General features: G+C 38.0%; 1 protein-coding gene across 3 annotated transcripts in view; it reads right to left on the bottom strand.

The window, feature by feature from the left end:
• Window positions 1-20347, bottom strand: part of BTNL9 (butyrophilin like 9) — a 58932-nt gene that overhangs the window by 11667 nt on the left and 26918 nt on the right. For 2 of the 3 annotated variants that reach the window (XM_072641480.1, XM_072641479.1), the window contains 4 exons: window positions 11213-11330; window positions 6739-7086; window positions 5255-5536; window positions 22-150 (listed from right to left, as the gene is read on the bottom strand). In XM_072641480.1, the coding sequence (XP_072497581.1) occupies window positions 22-150; window positions 5255-5536; window positions 6739-7086; window positions 11213-11306 (853 nt within the window). In that variant the 5' untranslated portion in view covers window positions 11307-11330. Of the gene's footprint in view, window positions 1-21; window positions 151-5254; window positions 5537-6738; window positions 7087-11212; window positions 11331-19214; window positions 19403-20347 lie in introns of those variants that run through there. The other variant, XM_072641478.1, reaches the window with a different exon arrangement.

The raw sequence follows: 20347 nt of genomic DNA, 5'->3' as shown, positions 1-20347 counted from the left end.
AAGTTGGGATTGCCATTTTACCTTTGGATCTCCGTTGCTTCTGGAAGAAATAGAATGCCAGAATCATGAACAGCACCAGAATGATGGCTAGCCCTATGAAGGTCCCAATGAATGTTTCTTTCCAGGCAGGGTTTTTTGGTAAAAACATATCTGCAATATGCAACAAAGGGTTTGTCATCATTACTAAGCTAAGATTGACCTCACTCTCATCTTTGTTCCTTTAAATGTCGATGCTTATTTTGAAGATTGTGATGTAAATTTATGTATGTATGTTTTTATGTATGTGTGTATATTTGTGTATATTTGCAAATGTAAATTATATCTCAGAAGATTTTGCAAGGGACTGCAAAATTTCTGGCCCTTCTAAGAAATATAACCTGCCTTTGTCTTTGCTTATTGAGAAAGAGTGACTCAAAAGACATGGGGAGGGGAGGAAATCTACTTACTGTGGGGTAGGTTACCCAGAATTCTCAAGTTTGGGTGTCTATCTCCAACCCTAAATTTAAAGGGGCTTGTGGTAAGAAGGAGGGTGTGAGGAGGCCATCACAAATAGTTGTAGAATAAGCCATGCTGGACTAGAAGAGGAATCAGGTCAAATTACCCCCATGACTATTTGTTGAGAATTGCAATAGAGAAACCATAGTAAAAAGTGGGAGATTTGGTGTGGTAGAGACTGCCATGACCAGGTATTCTGTATAAACCCCCAAGTCATACTATCTTTCTTTCCCTTCCTTCCCCCTACCCTTCCTCCCATCCATAAAGCAGGGGGAGCTCCTTTTTGTTTACTGCCGCAGTCATCCTCAATCCTGTATTTCCTGCTACTATTTAATCCCAAAATGCTGCTGAAAAGGCAGCTTGGGGTTTGGAAGTTTTATCCTTTCCCTCAGATGTTAATTCCTGCCCTAAGCCAATAAATGTGATAAAAAAATTTCTGTCCAACAAAAAACTCAAGCTATTTAATGTGAATATCTTAATGTACAGATAAAGATGGAGTTGGATAGGAATAGGAATTGCTCTTGTATCAGAGATGACAGACAAATTTTTCCAGGCAGTGATGGGTTAGAATCTGGTGCTAAGGGGAGCAGAGAAAGAGAGTATAGTGTTAACTTTCACAAGCCTTAACAACAACAACAACAAAAAACAACTTTCCTTGGTAAGGGAGATATTGAATACAGAAGGAAACATGATGTGGGACAATAAATATCACCATGACTTCACCGAGAAGTTTAGGGGTTTCCTCTATACTAACCTTTAAGGGGAGAGGAAGTAGTGGGAATTTTCACAGCTTGCTGGAGAGCTTCAGATACATGTTTGATTGACGTAGTAATGCTACCACAGCAATTCTGGGAATCTATGCATCTAAAGTTGTTCACAAGCTCCCCCAAGTGGTTAGATATGTAATTAAGAACATGTACACAGGTGTTTATAGAGCAGTGACTGAGTGTGCTTGAGGAAAAGGACCAAATGGGAATGCTCTCCCAGTGTGCACCTCATTCACTGTTTTGGACACACTTAATTCTGTAAAGGCTTTAGTATGATGATAATTAAGAAGAAAATTATTAAGGAGGCAGAGCCAAGATGGCAGAGTAAAGGCAGGGACTCACTTGAGCTCTCCCCTAAATTCTCCAAATACATTTTAAAAAAGGACTCCAAACAAATTCTAGAGAAGCAGAACCCACAAAAAGATGGATTCAAACAAATTTCCAACCCAAGATAACTTGGAAGATTGGCAAAGAAAAGTCAGGTGCATCAGGAGCACAGTTCAGTTCAGGCAGTGCCAGCACAGCTCTGGCCCCAGCAAACTAGGAGCAGGACTTGGGAGCCACTGAATTGGCAGGTGTAGTGACAGTAACTGCTTCCAGAGCTCTCAGTTTCTAAGGTGGTCAAATGGCTGGCTAGAAGGAGATTACAGGGGTCTTTTTGCTAATATAGAGGCAGGACTCTATTGCTTTGCCCATGCTTGGATCCTGGTTGCAGTCCTGGGTGGCAGTCCCAGATCTAGAAAGAGCACAAGCACAGCAGAACTTATGGCTGCAGTACAGCAGGGACCCTCCTCACAATTCCAGGACAGAAAAGAGTGCTGGTGGTCACTCACAGTCCAGAGCATATATCAGGAGAGTAGCAAACACCTCTCCTTAGATCATACCATCTTGGAAAAACTAAAAACTTTACAGGTCTCTAGATGTAGCTCTGAAAACAGCTACACAAAACCCCTGAAATCTGGGACAATGTGCTCTCTCCACCCTGGAAGCAGAGCCCTACTTTAATAAAGAGTTAAAAGTCAACTAATAGGCTTAGAAAATGAGTAAACAATGGAAAAAAATCTCTATTGAAAGTCACTATAGTAGCAAGGAATATCAAAACACACACCTCAGAGAAGACAACAAAGTCAAAGCTCCTACATCCAAAGCCTCCAAGAAAAATATGAATTGGTTTCAGGCCATGGAAAAGCTCAAAAAGGATTTTGAAAATCAAGTAAGAGAAATAGAGGAAAAATTGGGGAGAGAAATGAGAATCACGCAAGAAAATCATGAAAAACAAGTTAACAGCTTAGTAAAGGAGACCCAAGAAACAATGAAGACAATAGCACCTTAAAGTCAATGAAGTTAAAAAAGCAGAACTGGCCATATGGAAAAGAAGGTCCATAAGCTCACTGAAGAAAATAATTCCTTAAAAATTAGGATGGCAGCTAATAACTTCATAAGAAATCAAGAAACTAAAACAAAATCAAAAGAATGAAAAAAATAGAAGACAATGTGATATAAATCACTGGAAAAACAATTGACCTGGAAAATAGATCTGAGAGAGACAATTTACAAATTATTGGGCAACTTGCAGGCTATGATAAAAAAAAAGAGTCTAGATATCATCTTTCAAGAAATTATCAGGGAAAACTTCCCTGATATTCTAGAACAGGACTGTACAACATACAGCCTGTCAAAGGGTTTTGAACAGCTGTCACATGACTCATGGCAATCAACTACTGTCAGTCATACTGATGAGAGTTGGTAACCACTGGTCAAGTGACAGCTGCCTGAAATCCTTTGGTGGGCCTGAAGTGGCCCAAGGGCCATATGCTATGCAAGTCTATTCTAGAACCAGAGGGTAAAATAGATATTGAAAGAATCCACCAATTACCTACCACAAGAGATCACAAAACTAAAACTTCCAGGAATATTATAGGCAAATTCTAGAATTCCCAGGTCAAGGAGAAAATATTACAAATAGCCAGAAAGAACCAATTCAAGTACTGCAGAGCCACAATCAGGCTAACACAAGATTTAGCAACTTCTACCTTAAACGATTGGAGGGTTTGGAATGTTTGGATGTTGTGGAGGGCAGAGGAGCTAGAATTACAACCAAGAATCACCTTGAATCACTCAGTAAAACTGAGTATAATTCTTCAGGGGGCAAAATGGATATTCAATAAGATAGAGAAATTTCAAGCATTCCTAATGAAAAAGACCAGAACTGAATAGAAAATTTGACTTCTAAATACAAGACTCAAGAGAAATATAAAAAGGTAAATAGGAAAGGGAAATCATAAGAGACATAATAAGTTTAAATTGTTTATATTCCTACATGAAAAGATGATATCTGTAACTTATAAGACATTTCTCATTATTAGGGTAGTTAGAAGGAATGTATATAGACAGAGGACACAGATGTAAGTTGAATATAAAAGGGTATCTAAAAAAGAAATTAAGGGGTGAGAGAGGAATATACTGGGAGAAAGAGAAAGGGAGAGGTAGAATGGGATAAATTATGTGACCTGAAAGAGTCAAGAAAAGGCTTTTAGGGTAGAGGAGAAGATGTCGGAGATAAAAGGGAGTGAGTGAGATGGTTCAAAGAGGGAATAACATATACACTCAATTGGGTATAAAAATCTATCTTACTTATCCTACAGGAAAGTAGGAGAGGAAGGAGATAAGAGAGGGAGATGGTGGTACTGATAGAAAGAAGGGCAGATTAGGGAAGAGGGTAGTCAGAAGCAAAACACTTTTGAGGAGGGACAGGGTGAAAGGAGAGAGAGAATACAATAAACCGGGGGGGGGGGGGGCGGGGGGGGCAGTGTAGGATGGAGGGAAATACAGTTAGCAATAGTAACTGTGAAAAAAAATTCAAGCAAGTGTCTCTGATAAAGGCCTCATTTCTCAAACATAGAGAGAACTGAGTCAAGTGTATAAAGATAAGCCATTCCCCAATTGATAAATGATTAAAAGATATGATCAGTTTTTTAGATGAAGCAATCAAAACTATCTATAGCTATATGAAAAAATACTCAAACTAACTTGACTGGAGAAATGCAAATTAAAACAATTCCGAAGTACCACCTCATATCTATTAGATTGACTAATAGAACAGAAAAAGGAAATAACAAATGTTGGAGGGGATGTGGGGAAACTGAGACATTAATGCATTGTTGGTGGAGTTGTGAACTGATTCAACCATTCTGTAGAGAAATTTGGAACTATGCCTAAAGAGCTATAAAACCATGCATACTCTTTGAACTAGCAATACCACCACTTGTCTGTATCTGAAAAGAGATAAAAACCAAAAGGAAAAGGACCTATAAATACAAAACTATTTATAGCAGCTCTTTTCTGGGGGTAAAGAATTAGAAAATGAGGGGATATCCATCATTTGGGGAATGAGTGAACAAATTGTGGTATGTGATTACGATGTAATAATACTGTACTATAAAAAATGACAAGCAAAATGCTCTCATAAAAGTCTGGAAAGACTTGCATGGGCTGCTGCAAAGTGAAATATATTGTGTACAAAGTAACAGCAATATTGTAAGACAATCAGCTGTGAATGATGTAGCTATTCTCAGCAGTACAAAAATCCAAGGCAACTCTGAATGACATAATGAAAAATGCTATCCATCTCCAGAGAAAGAACTGATGGTATCTGAATACAGATTGAAACAAATCTTTTTAGTTTATTTTTCTTGAGTTTTTTTCTTGTTTATATTTTCTTTAGGAACATGAATATTATGGATATATTTTACATGACTACACATGTATTGAACTGACCTATATTGAATTTCTGGCCTTCTCAATAGGGAGGAATGGGGGTGTGGGAAGAGAAGAAGGGAGAGAATTCAGAACTCAAAATTTTGAAAAGGAATGTTAAAAATTGTTTTACATGTAACTGGGGAAAAATAAAATACTAAATAAAGAAAAAATAATAAAAAAGAAGAAATATTAATTGAATAAACAATTAAGAAGAAAATGATGACTCCACTGACCTGCTATATGAACTGTAAATTCTTTCTTCTGCACTAAGAGGGTGTTCTGAATGGAACAAACCACACTGCTATGGTCTCCCTCTTTGACCACCACAGATATTTCCAAGTGGAACAGTCCCTGAGAATCCTGGGTTATAGTTTCTGATAGGGAGGGTAGTTGTTGACCTTGATCATCTTTCCATACTGCCATTGGTCTGGGGTACCAGCCTTTGGAACTACATCTCATTTGGATGCCTCCTTCTTCTAAACCTTCAAAGTAGATATGTGGATCTGAGCCCAGCCCTGGGGGAACAAAGGAAATCCAAGCAACATTGACTTCTTTCTCAACAATCACATATTCAGTTTGCACTAGTTTATCAAATGTGTTTGCCCAGATCTACCACATCACTGCCTGTTCATTTTCAAACTGCCATGCTCCTACCTGCTAGCATCGAGCTCTGACTAGGAATGTGAACTCATATCCTGGGACTCTGACTAGTAAGCATTTAGTACCTCATTGTGCCCAGAGCTAGACTTACCAAGCTACTTCCCAGCCATCTTTGTGCCATTCTATATCGTACATACATGCTTTCCTCCTTCCCTTGCCCTTTCTACCTCTGGCTCTGAGAACCCCAATCAAAACCTTACCATTCCTGGAAAAGCTATGCCCTATGACTCCAAACACCATCCTTCTGACTTCTCTGTTCCAAACACTCCTAACTATCATGCTCCTATGTGAGGCAGGCCCAACTCAAGCTGCTTGCAGCCAAAGGATTTCAGGCAGCCTGCAAAAAAATGTAAAGGAAAACATCCTTTGTATGTAGAGGAAATCCCTTGGCTTGCTGCAAGTGGCCTGCAGGCCATAAGCAGACTGCTGCAAGTTGTGCAGGTCTGCCCTATATATTTTCTTCTTCTGATAGAATATAAGCTGCTTGAAGGTAAGGACTGCTTTTCTGGGGTTTCTTCTGAGTGCTCAACACAATATCAGGCACAAAGTAAGCACTTAATCATTGGTTTTTCATTAATTTGTTCATTTTTTCTTTCCATTTTACTTTGTAATTGTTTTACCTCAAACTGTGTGTGTGTGCATGTGCGTGCGTGTGTGTGTGTGTGTGTGTGTGTGTGTGTGTGTGTGTGCATGCTCATATGAGAATTATCAGGTGAGATAAATGCCTTTCTTTGACTTGGAGACTATCAGAGTGAATTCTTTCAGGATGCTAGGACTCCCATTCCTCACCATTTCAGGCAGCACTCCAACGTTCTTGGGGTCCAATGACTACAGAGAAGGTCTAGGTAAATTCTTTCACATCTGAACCACTTCCCCGAATCTGACCTCAACAATAACTTTCCTAACGCTTGGGATAATGTCTTATATTTCTTTAGAATTGTATTTCTGTATTTAGTGGCACTAAATACCTTCTTGATCAACCTAGCTCCCTTTCAAAAGAGTTTTGAAGCAATTTCTTTTATTTTGTCCCCTTCTTCAAGGAAAATTAATCACCTACCTGCAACTTCCAGCTCCCAGGTAGCATTGTTGGAGAAGTTCTTAGATCGAAAGAGGCATCCATATTGACCCTCATCGGCAGGGATAATGTGGAAGAGGCGCAGGGCCACACTCCCTTCCTGGATGTAATCCTTTACTAATTGTGCCCGCTCCCTGTACTCTACCATTTGTCTGGTGAGTAGGTCCTGTCTATCTTGGTAGATAAAGACAATTTCAGAGACTTTGTTCCGGAAAAAACGTATCTCCATGTCTTTTGCATCCAGTTTGGAAGTTAGGTAGCAGGGAAAGTCCACCTCCTCCCCAACCATGGCCAGAATTGGTTCACTATGACCAATCACCAATCCACCTTCTGCAATAAAGAAACCATCACACAAGTGCTTTAAAAAAAGCTTCAAATATAATTTCTGTCATGAGTCTCCTCTACCTAAAAACTTACAAGGTGTCCTGCTTCTCACCATATCTAATCTAACACTTTAGTCTAGCCTTCTAGAACTTTCCGCCAGGTTATTTCCCGTGATTCATCTGATAAAATGCCCACAGATACCCCCTATACTTCAGTCAGGTCAACCTGCTTTTCCTGTCCCTAGAATATAATGTGCCTATTCTTGCCTCCATGTTTTTCCATAGGTCATTCCTCTGCCTAGAATATGCTCCTCTTCATCTCTTCATCAACCTGTTTCTTTCAGTTTTTTAACATTCCCCAACCCCAACTAAAATCCCATCTCCAAGAAGATATCCCTATGAATTGTACTAATCATTCAATTAATTTGTGTTTTCCTGGCATTTATCCTCTAGAGGGAGTGATATCCACCTACAAGGTTTTTCCTTAAAAGGCACTGAAACCATTTTGAGACTTCATTGGTTTGAGGGATTATTGGCTCAGATTATTGACATCACTATCTGGTTGCTGAGTACAAAATAACCACAAGGAACTCCATACACTTTTGCTTTACTCAGCTGAATCAACTCAGGGTCTTCTCAGTGCCTTATATCCTTGTTGAATATCCTAGTCCCTTAAACTTTACTTCAGTTTCCTCATCTGTAAAAAACAAGAATAATAATAGGACCTTCCCTTCACTATTGTTGTGAGGATGAAATGAAATAATATTTGTAAAACCTGTTTGGTGTGGTGCCTGCCACATAGAAGGTGCTATGTAACTACTTTTTTTCTTTTCCTTCTGCTATGTTTGTAAAACTACTTTTGTTTACTGTTGCATGAGTTACAAGAGTCTCACTTCATTCCATTATCAAGCAAAAATGACCAGAGGACTGGCCAGAATTAGGCTGCAAATTAATTAACACTTTTTTTTTTCACCTGGAGTATGGGGAACAGGACAGTGTACATGCTCCTCCCAAATGTCATAAGGTATAGCTTCCATGAGCACAAAGATCATGACTCCTATTTCTCTCCTATTCTCTGATATTACTTAGGTCATCACCCAACATACTGTGAATCTTCGATAGATGTTGTATCTCCTGATCTATTCCTTCAAGAAACCTTCCTAGAACTACTAGAAGATACTTCATGACTTTCCTTAATTCCTCTTTTTCCAAAACCCACAGAACCCCAGAATTCTATTGTATAATATAACTAGTTTTTTTCATAGTGTGTTTAGTACTTTTTATTTGTATGTGACTCAAAATTTATTGCTAACCACATACTTCTATTATTGGTACAATGGAAAAAGCATTGGCTTTGGATTCAGAGTCCTTAGGATCAAATCCCTTCTTGACACTTACTAACCCTCTGGTATTGGACAAATCCATGAGCCTCAATTGTTTTATCTGTAAAATGAGAGATTAGGTGGCCTCTGAGGATTCTTTTAGCTTGAGATATATGGTTAGGCAGCCAGTGGTACTGTAGGTAGAATGCTAGAACTGAAAGCAGGAAGATTTGAGTTCAAATTTGATCTCAGATACTTACTAGCTGTGTGACCCTAGGCAAGTCTGATTGCCTCAGTTTCCTCAGTGGGAAAATGGGCATAAGAATAACACCTACCTGACAGGGTATGTGACCAATGTAAAGCACTGAGCATAGTGGTTGGCATATAGTGGGTGCTATCGTTGCTTATTCCTTTTTCAATTCACCCCATATACATAATAAAAGTAAGAATTTAGAACATAGGTTTGAGGTAGATAGCCATGCCTTGAACTACCTAAAGTGTTCTTTCTCCTTCTGTTCATTTGGTTATATGACCAAAACTAATTTCTCAGAGTTGAGAAAAATAGGGGAGTCTCAGAGATTCAGATGATTTTTTTTTCAGATAGTTATTTTCAGATAGTGTTTTGTTGAAAGGGAAACCCTTAAAATATTTCTGAAAGAATGCAGGAAGGATATTATGGGGGACATGTTCTGTTTCTAGTTTTTTACTATGGTATTTCATTTTTTAACTAATTGAGACCTCTGGCTAACTGATAAAAAGTAAACACATCTTTGGAAGCTTGTGAATTAGGATTTCAAGTGGATGTGGATCCTCAGAGTGTGTTGAACTTGGAGAAGCTTCTTTGAGATATTCTCAGATGGTATATATTTAACAGTTGGTAGGTATCTCATATATCTTTCTGTATCATGGTGCTTCTTTCATAAACTGAGCACCTAGGAAGCTTGCACCAGGCAATTTGTTCTGTATAACTCCAAGCACAGTGCCATATAGGTATTTAATTGAAGGAAAAGAGGGGAAGGTTGTTTTCATGGCATAACTTGAGGGGTACAAGCCATGAACTTTAACCTCTTTTATAATGTCATTTTTCTTGCTAAAAGTTGCATAATTTGATAATTTGAAACGATTTATCATTTCATGCATAGATACTTTCACACTGATGTAACATGAGTTGCTGGGATCAAAGTCATTCATAATTTAGTGGACAATTGTTTGGTGATATTAAATGATTGTTAATCATTAAAATTTTAGTGTGAATTTGTTGATCAGGTTTCTAATGAGAAAGTTGGACAACAGGGTCATGTGGCATAGTAAAAAGAACACTTGTTTCAGGAGCTAAAAGACCTCAGTTCAAATCCCAGTTCCATTATTTCTTTCCTTTATGTCCTTGGGCAAGTCATTTATATCTCTGGGTCTCAGTTTCCTCATGAAAAAAGTTGGACTAGATCAGAAGTTGACAAATTATGGCTCATGGGCCAAATCTTTGTCTTATATTTGTGTAAAAATTTTTGTTGTTGTTTGGTCATTTTTTATACCTGACTCTTCATGATCTATTTTGAAGTTTTCTTGGCAAAAATACTGGGACAATTTTCCATTTTCTTTTCAGTGGAAGATCAGATGTGGAAACTGAGGCAATTAAATGACTTGCCTAGGGTCACATAGCTAGTAAGTGTCTGAGGTGCGGCTTGAGCTCAGGAGGATTAGTCTTACTGACTGGGTACAGGCCCAAACTGAGACCTTCACCCCTTACCCCAAAAGAATTTGAGTTCCATTTGTCCATAAGCCCTGGGAAAGCCCCATCTTGACCTCTCTTTGAATCTTCCCACTTGATATGGCTTTTCATGCTCACATCTGTTACTCTTAACCAAACCTAACCCTCCATTGTCTGTTACCTCTAGATTGTCTCCAGCTATGTCCCACCCTTGATCCCATCAAAATCCCATTTTCTTGGTTCCTGGTGTCTGACTTCTAGTTACCTCAGATATTGACCACTCCCATCAAGATCCTTCCTAAACCCCTCCTCTAGTCACCCCAAGCTACTTGGCCAACCCTAGATCCTTCCCACAATCTTTCTGTGTATAAGACCCATCCCACTTACATGAAGGTGCTCAGATTCCTCAAGAATCTAGCCAATGGTGAGATTTCTTAAGAGTCTGGCCAATATGGTGGATCTTTAAGAAACTTTGTTTTTCTTTGGCTGAAAGAAGCTTGAGTCGAATTCACTTGGGCAGGATCTGGTGTTTTGATGTTTTGGGGTCCTGAGCACCCCAAAACCTCAACATTATTGACTCCAGGCCTGGGGCTCTAGCTAATCCCCCTCTATCTCCTCCCCAACCATTTACACTAATTTAGAAACCATTTTTAGGTTGTGGGTGACATAAAAACAGTCAGAGGATCAGATTTGACCTTGAGACTACAGTTTGTTGTCCCCTGGAATAGATGATATGTGAGGTCTGTTCCAGCTCTAGATTCAATGACCTATATCTTTCTAACCATGTGTGCACTGATGAGGGTAATAGAAAGGGCAGATTATAAAATAAATGTATGATTTAACTAATACATTAACCAAATGTATGATCTAGCCAACACTTTGCCTAGATTGTAATGCTGATATAAATATTGGATGAGTGAGACTTGCTGACTCCCACACTTCTGTACAGTGAATGAAGCACTCTTTAAACTTCACTTCTGAAGACCATCCTAACTTTGGGCTGTTGGACAGGGGAATGGAAGAAGAGCGAATTCTGAAACTATGACAAAATGGTGAAGGAGGGGTGTTTAGATTGATTGTTTTATGACAATAACACATCTTACCTGCATTCAGCTCCATGAGATAGAGAAGGAGGAGGAGACAACTGGATAGAGAGGAACTCTGGAAGGAATGAGGGATATTTGGGATAGCCACCATCTCAGGTCAAAAATGATAGGATACCTGGAACATATATAGGTGAGAATAAGATGTATGTTTTATTTGAGATCTGCCATCTGAATTTCTTTAACCTTGGGGCTTCAATTTGTTTTGGCCGAAAGTTCCTTATTAGCATCTGTGGCCCTAAAAATTGATCATAGTTCCTCAATTCCCCCAGCCTTTGTTGTTCAAGGCTACCTTCAGGAAAGTACTTTCTACACCTTCTAGCACTATAGAAATGTGAGTTATTCCTATTGTGATCATCATGCATAGCCCTAGAATTTAGGTGAACTGAGAATTCCCACAGGAAACTTTCATTGTTCCAGCCAAGAATAGAATACAATGTGAACTGGCTAGAGTGTCCCTCTGAAAAGAATTTAGTAAGTTTCTCCAAATTAAAGAAAAATTCCTGAGACTTCACTTCCCCCAACCCTATTCCTGCCTCAATCCAACCTCTTGCCTACTTCCCTTTAACCTAGAACAACAGACAAAGCATCAAAACAAAGCTGTGCAACAATGCAGATTTCTTGAAATGACTTTCTCCTGAGATGCTTTTATCTGGGGAACTGTGAGAAACATTTCCATTGAGGGAATTGCAGATAGGGGAGGTACTGTGATAGAAAGACCACTACTCAGCTTGGCTGACTGGTCTGTATGTGACTTTGAGTCTCAATTTCCTCACCTATAAAATATGGAAATTGGACTGGATGAACTCCAAGGTTCTTTCCAATATTATATCTTATCATCCTATGATAAAGAAAGAAAAATTATTTAACATACTCTTCATATATACTCTGGAATAGAAAGATTAGTCAGAACTTTACCATTATTGGATTTTATATAAAAAAGAGCTGTCAGTATTTTATATAAGATGATTTAAATTTTATGGTCAGAGGGACATTTAATTAATTAATAATTTAATTTAAGAATTTTCATTATTGAATAGAGTAATTTAAATCCACAGATAATCATAAGTCTTTTGCCAATCTTCAATCTATATCTCTTTTCCATTCAGTACTGGACACACCCAACTGGCATATACGGGCAAGTAAGACAAGAGCACTGGGAATAGCAAAGAGCCTTGATCATTGGCCCCCACAGGTATTATCCAGAGAAGCAACCCATATGAACATGTATCCTTGGCTACTACCTCTGTGGGTGTTGTAGGACTACCTTTTCAGCAACCACAAATATTGAAGTCTTGGAAAATGAAGTACTGACCATCAGAGTCCTTGGTATCATCAAATGATTCAGCAATGATTTTATTGTTGGAAAAGATACTAAAGAAAATGAATTACCATCTGCCTTGCCCACTGCACCCCAAGGGTCTTTCCAGTGATCTTTTTAACTGAAACATTCCGTATGTATTGTATCTTCCTATTATAATGGTATCTTCTTGAGAGTAGGGGCTATCATACTTTTCTCTTATTATCCCTATCACTAAACACAGTTCTATGCACAAAAAGAGCACTTAATAAATGCTTTTTTAATTGGTCAGTCAGGCATAAGTAAGCCATTTCCAATAGTCAAATGAGAGAATTCAAGTTTTCTGTCCAGCTCTATTCTACTCTTAGATGAGAAGCACAATGTTCATGTGGAGAAGGGAAACACAGGAAATGAATGAATGACTTGGATAATCCAGAAACTAAACACTGCCCATGGATAACTGAGAATTCATTGTGTACCTCTGAGTTTCTTCCATTTGGGTACTGCCCTCTAAGGCTGATGACAGGCTACCTGAACAGAGAACCTTCTAACATTGCAATCTGCAGAATTCCTAATTGGGAGATTATTGAATAAAAGAAGGTCAAGATTTCAGGGATGATGGAAAAAAGGCAGTAACTTGCCTGAGCTCTCCTCCAAAACCCCTCCAAATATTGTTAAATAATGCCATAAAGCAATCCTAGAGTGACAGAACCCACAAAAGGACAGACTGAAATAATTTTCCAATCAAAGACAACATAGAAGGCTGGCAAGAAAGATCTGTCACACATTGGTAAGAGTTAGAATCCAGCACAGGCCATGCCAGCACAGGCCAGCCACTTGCAAACCAGAAGCAGAACTTGATAGTTATTGAATTAGCAGCAGAAGCAGCAGCTGCTTCCGGATCTCTCAGTTCACAGATGGTTAGGCAGTCAAACAACTGATTGGAAGGAGATTACAGCTAGCTTTTTGCTAGCACTGAAACAGGACTGTTACTTTGCCCATTCTTGGATCCAGGTCACAGTCCTGAGTGGCAGTCCCAGTGTGAAGAGAAGCACTAGCACATCAGAACTTGCCATTGAAGTGAAGCAGGGATCCTTCTCACTGTTCCAGGCCAGAAAAGAGTGCTTATGGTAACTCACAGACCAGAGAACAGACCAAGAGAGTAGTAAACACATGTCTTTTTAGATCATATGACCTTGGGAGAACTAAAAACTTACAGGTCCCTAGAAGTAGCTCTGAAAACACCTACACAAAACCTCTGAAGCTTGGGACAATGCACTCTCTCCTCCATGGAAGCAGAACCCTACTTTATAATAAAGAGTTAAAAATCAACTAATAGGCTTAGAAAATGAGTAAACAACAGGAAAAAATCTTTGACTATTGAAAGTCACTAGGGTGACAAGGAAGATCAAAACACATACTCAGAAGAAGACAACAAAGTCAAAGCTCCTACATACAAAACCTCCAAGAGAAAAATATATTGATTTCAGACCATGGAAAACCACAAAAAAAATTCTGAAAATCAAGTAAGAAAAGTAGAGGGAAAATTAGGAAGAGAAATGAGAGTGTTATAAGAAAATCTTGAAAAATAAGTCAATAGCTTAGTAAAGGAGATACAAAAATAATGAAGAAAATAACACCTTAAAAAACAGACTAGGCCAAATGGTAAAAGAGGTCAAAAAACCAATAAGGAAAAGAATGCCTTGAAGAGCAGAATTGGCCAAGTGGACAAAGAAGCACAAAAATTCACTAAGGAAAAGAATACTCTTTAAAATTGGCCAAAAGAAAAAGGATAATTCCTTAGAAATTAGAATTGAGAAAATGGGAGCTAAGGAGTCTATGAGGAATCAAGATACAATAAAACAAAACCAAAAGAATGAAAAAAATAGAACATAATATGAAATATCTCACTGGAAAAAACAATTGACCTAGAAAACAGATCCAGGAAAGGTCATTTAAAAATTATTGGACTTCCTGAAAGCCATGATAAAAAAAAAAAAAAGAGCCTAGACGTCATCTTTTAAGAAATTATCAAGGAAAACAACCCTTATAATCTACAGTCAGAAGGCAAAATAACAACTGAAGGAATCTATCAATCACCTCCTGAAAAAGATCCCAAAATGAAAACTCCCAGGAATATTATAGTCAAATTCCAGAGTTCCCAGGTCAAGAAGAAATATTGCAAGCAACCAGCAGAAGCAATTCAAGTATCATGGATTCACAATCAGAATAACATAAGATTTAGCAGCTTCTACATTAAAGAATTGGAGAGTTTGGAATATAATCATTTGTAGGGCAAAGGAACTAGGATTACAACCAAAAATCACCTACCCAGCAAAACTGAGTATAATCCCTCAGGGGAAAAAATGGATATTCAATGAAATAGAGGATTTCCAAGAATTCTTGATGAAAAGACCAGAGTTGAATAAAAAATTTGACTTTCAAATACAAGACTCAAGAGAAGCATAAAAAGGTAAACAGAAGAGGGAAATCATAAAGGACTTAATAAGGTTAAATTGTTTACATTCCTACATGGGATGATGATACTTGTAACTCATAAAGACTTTCTCATTATTATGACAGTTATAAGGATATACATAAACAGAGAGGACAGATGTGAATTGAATATGAAGAGATGATATCTTAAAAAAAAAATTAAGGTGAGAAAGAGGAATGTGCTGGGAGAAAGGGAAAGAGAGGCATAGAATGGGAGTAATTGTCTCACATAAAAGAGGCAAGCAAAAAGTTTTTATAGTAGAGGGAAAGAGAAGAGAGGCGAAGGGGAGTGAGTGAACCTTATTTTCATCAGAATTGGCTCAAAGAGGGAATAACACACATTTAATTGGGTATAGAAATCTATCTTACACTATAAGAAAGTAGGAGAAGAGGAAGATAAAAAAGGGAGTGATAGAAGGGAGGGCAGTCTAGGGAAGGGGGTAGTCAGAAACAAAATATGTTTTAGGAGGAATAGGGTGAAAGGAGAGAGAGAATAGAATAAACTGAGTGGGAGAAACAATAGGATGGAAAAAAAGACAGCAATAGTAACTGAAAAAAATTTTGAAGCAAGTTTCTTTGATAAAAGCCTCATTTCTCTAATACACAGAGAACTGTGTACGTTGATATCTTTTTTTACTTGATATCATTAACTGTTAATCTCAGCGTCTGACTCAGGAAAATGATCTGGAAAGAAGTCCCGAGAAAAAACAATAATTCATGTTTATATGGTACTTTGTGATTTATGGAGCGCTTTCATTATGGGTGATATTTTTTATCATAAATGACATACCATAAATCACAAATGACAATTTTGGGACTCAGGGTGTTCTAACTCTCTATTTTACCACAATTTCTTACTTGTTTTTCTTTACTTGCCTTCCTCTATTTTCTGTGCCTTTGTGTCAAAACAGTGAAATGTGGTCACAGCAGGGAGGGAAGAAAAATAAAGTGTTTAGACGTTCCTGCAAGGAGGGGAATCTCTGTCTCTGACTGTCTCCTATCTTTCTGTCTCTCCTCTGTATGTGTCCCTTTCTGTCTCTCTGTCTCTGTCACTGACACAGACACACAACACACACACACATACACACACACACACACACACACACACACACAGTTTTAGCACAGTTTTAATCTTTAGTAGCTTACCAGTCAGCTTTAATAGATTAAAACTATACTAAGACTTTGGGGGAACAACCTATAAAGTGATTTTAAAGTTTTAGAGAGATACATTATCTCATTTAGAGTCTCAAAACAGCCCTTTGAAGTTGTTGTCCTTTGACTTTTATTCTTGAAAAAGACTTCTGACCTCAATGGGTGATATCTTGACTTGCTGGTGAATTGTATTTAAGTGAGGCAGAGCAGCATAGTCATCAGTTTCCCTCTCTCCTCTAGCATCATTAACACCCAGTGTCAAGACAAAAGCCAAGATAGCTGGTGGTGGTCCCAGATACAATGGATGACCTTGGCCTTTCTAAATGAAGGTCTTTCCCAGGCCTCAGTTAGAGGCAAAGCCCATCCAATGACTAAGGGGTAGGTAAGAATTGAGACCAAAGATGGCCTAATTTACCATCACAAAAATATAAATCAGGGAGGGGAAGACCCTCAAAGTTTCTGACCAGAAGAGAAAATAATTGCTATTTATATTCATTATAAGCCATCATAACTAAACGATGAGCCAAAGAGGCTTGGACCGGGGGCTATTATTGACCATTCAATGAAAGCCAGAATGATTTGGGTTTAAAGATGAAGGAATTAATAGATTGACATGTAACTATTGTTTATTGATAGATAATCTAGAGTGTACATACATCTTCAAAGAAATAAAATCATCATGGAATTAAGTTAGACATCAGATTCTTTCTAAAGATTTAATTCCTCTGTCAGTCTTAGTGGATTAATTCCCCTTTTCTTGAGCTCCCCCAAGTTAGATCCTCTTTCTAGTAGCTATAAAAATATACTAGTCAATCTATAGGTCTTTTTTAAAAAAGTACCACCTATAACTGCAAATGTTCCAACTGTAGGGCAAGATTTCTAATGCAATCTCATTTTAATAGACAGGTTGACAGTTGCAGGCCCTAGTCCAATAGATTTAATAGCTGTCTCATCCAAGAAACATGCCATTATCCTTCAACATGTCCACACTCCAAAAATTGACCATAGTACCAAGTTTTGTTAGGAAAGTCTTCACAAAGTAAACTAGTCACAAGACCTGCCTTGTCCAAATGAATTATGTTTAAAACAAGTTTACTAACATCACTGTAATTCACAATTACTCTTTTCTGTTATAAAAATGAGCTCTGTAAATCACTCCTTTGTCTCTGACTACTGAGGAATCAGTAGACCAGATTTGTTCGCAACTGCTAGCCTTGCAAATAAATTGTTATACTTGGAAGCTTTGAGCATTAGGCTTTTCTATTTCAGATATTTAATCAACAAAAGCATAGTCAACTAGCTCCATTTAAAACTGGATGGGCTGGTCCAGAGAACCACTGGACTCCTTTAAAACCGTTATTTTCTTTTAAAGACTGTTTTTTTCAGATCTATGTTTCAAGAAATTTTAACTGAAAACTACACAGGACAAAAAGTAAATTGTCCTAGCTTTTAGACAAAAATCTAAGTCCCAATGAGAATCAGACACCACCGAAATGGTTGAAGAAGAATAATCTGCTTCTAGATTCCTTCGGCAGTCTATTTATTAATTTCCAGAAAGAAATCTTTAGCAACATTCTGGGGAGGTTAAAGAGAAAGATGCAACACAGCATAATACTGGGGTATAATATGGAGAAATACAGAGTCAGAAGATCAGTGAAAAATGAATGTAATATTATTTTTGCAATCTGGGTTCTTTTAGAGGGTTTTTAGCCTGATGTCTTTATAGAGTCTATAAAGACTCTATAAAGTCAGTCTTCCTGACTTCAGAACTGGCACTCCATATGCTGCCCCATACCTATTCTTTAATTGAGGAAATTGAGGCAGGCAGGTTAAATGACTCACCCAGGGTCACTTAGCTAATAAGTATTTGATACTGGATTTGAATCCAAATCTTCTTCACTACAGGTCCAGCACTGTATGTAAGTGGGTCACCAGCTGCTTCTGGCATAGTGCCTGGCATATAGTTGAAATTTAATAAATATTCATTGGCTAACTGACAGACCAAACTAGAATATCTCCCTCCCTTTGACGAATACCGGACAAAAGGTGATTTTCTGGGATTGTTGACTCAGAGAAAAGTAGGAGAGAAGACTTTTACTTTTTGCCCCTTCTCTTGCTGGTCTTTCCTTCCCCTCCTTCAATTCTATCCTGTACCCAAACAATTTGTTGTCAGAACCTCTAGAGGTATTGTGAGGCTCGAATGAGATAATGTATACAAAGCATTTGCAAACCTGAAAATACTACATAAATGCTGATTATTGTTATCACGATTGTTATCCTGCAGTCATTGGGGATGACTTCATACTCTAAGCTTTCTGCTCCAGCTGAGCTCAAGTAATGTTTATAAAACAAATACAAGGGTATGTAGGTAAATGCTTAACCACTGTGCTCTGGGTGGGGAGGGGTTGGGAATACAATCATCTACTTTTAAGTTTAATCTGTACTATTAGCACTGTCTAAAGTTCAGACTATTAAGTCTTGATTTATAACTATTGCCAATTTCTGAGGTATAAATATTCCTGCTGAAAATTTAACAATCTGCTCTTACAAATATGGATACTCCTGCCTATATTCATTTTTAGCAGCTACTAAAGTTATTCAGCATCAGAGAAACTCCCAGTTGGACTGAGAAATAACAGCTAACATTTATATATAACTTCAATTTTGCAAAGCTCATTTCATATACTGTTTCACGTGCTCTCAAAAGCATCCCATGACATAGATGTTGCTGTTACCTTCATTTTACCTGTAAGGAAATTGAGGCTGAGAGAGGTCATGCACAACATACTGAAGGAGTGGTTGTCTAGCCTTCTATTGAAGATTCCTAGTAATGAGAAACTCACCTCTTCCTAAAAAGTAGCACATTGAACTTGTGGATGGCTCATATTGTTAGGAAGTCTGTTCTTATATCGAGCTTAAATCTGCCTCTCAGGAACTTCTACTAAATGCTGTCAGTTTTCTCCACTGAGTCCATTCCAATTGGCAGAAATCTAACTTAATCACTCTCTTGTTGTCATATCTGAAAGGATTTTGATTTGAGGGCAAATACCTTACCTGGCAGCCAGAGAGATATCCAAAATGGTAGTGAAATTCTAGGTCTCCCCTTCCTCCACTTTCTTAACAAAGAAGATGATTTTGAAGAACTCTCAGTCTGAACCAAGTTTTTCTGAACTAAATAGGAAGCGCAAGGGGCCAGAGACCCCTATGTAACCTTAAATCTTAAAAAATAAACTGCTTTCCCTATGTCCAACAAAATCTCAGATGGAAAGGAACAAAAAAAGGAAATGTCCCCATCACATCCTGTCCCCATAGAAAAAATAATACATTGAATTACCATATAAATGATTCCTTTGGGGGCATTAAAAGGAAAAGGTTATCTAGTAGTTTCCTGGAGCCACAGAAGACAAGGTAGATGAACATGGCAAAAGTTCAAGACCTTTAGATTGTCTATCTTGCCCAGGGTTATCCTTATCTTTAAAAGGAGAAAGAACATGAAAATAGGCAAAGTTTGACACGTGAATTTCAACCCACCAGGTCCTTTATCCAAAGCTGATCCTGGTAGGAAAGAGACAGAATCTGAGAAAGGGGCACAGTAGGTCATCTCATGTTCTTAGTGCAGGTGGGAAGACCAATAAAGGGAAAACATGTTGGGGGAGAGGGTGGGTAGAGGAGGTTAAGAGTATTAATCACAATTCACATTTACCTGGTACAAAGCATTGCAACGTATGTAATCCTCACAACAACCCTGTGAGGTAAAGAATGCAAATATTATTATCCAAATTTTACAAATGAGAAAATTGAGGTTCTAAAGTTAAATTACTTCTTCCAAGTTGTGTAGCTAATAAGTTCCATGACCACAATAGAAAATATAGATTATTTTATCAGTAGCAAGATTCTGAACTTGCTCTCTCAGAAGAAAATAAACTATACTTTCCCTGCAGGGTGCTAAGGGTAACCCTGAAAGGTAGGGAGGAGGGTGTCTTTCCTTAATACTATCTGCTGAAGCCCCATTCTGGAGCATTCTCTCCTATATCAATTGACAGTGCCTTAGTATCATTTAACTAATTAAAATAATTTAGCTTTTACAAATGGATATTTACTATAGAGATATGGCAAGAACAGAAGTACAAACATTTTCCCTAACACTTGGGATACCTTCTCTGGATAGAAGGGGCTCAAATTTTATT

The sequence above is a fragment of the Notamacropus eugenii genome, chromosome 2, assembly GCF_028372415.1.
Source record: "Notamacropus eugenii isolate mMacEug1 chromosome 2, mMacEug1.pri_v2, whole genome shotgun sequence".
Lineage (NCBI taxonomy): Eukaryota > Metazoa > Chordata > Mammalia > Diprotodontia > Macropodidae > Notamacropus > Notamacropus eugenii.
This window is presented reverse-complemented; position numbering and strand designations above follow the sequence as displayed.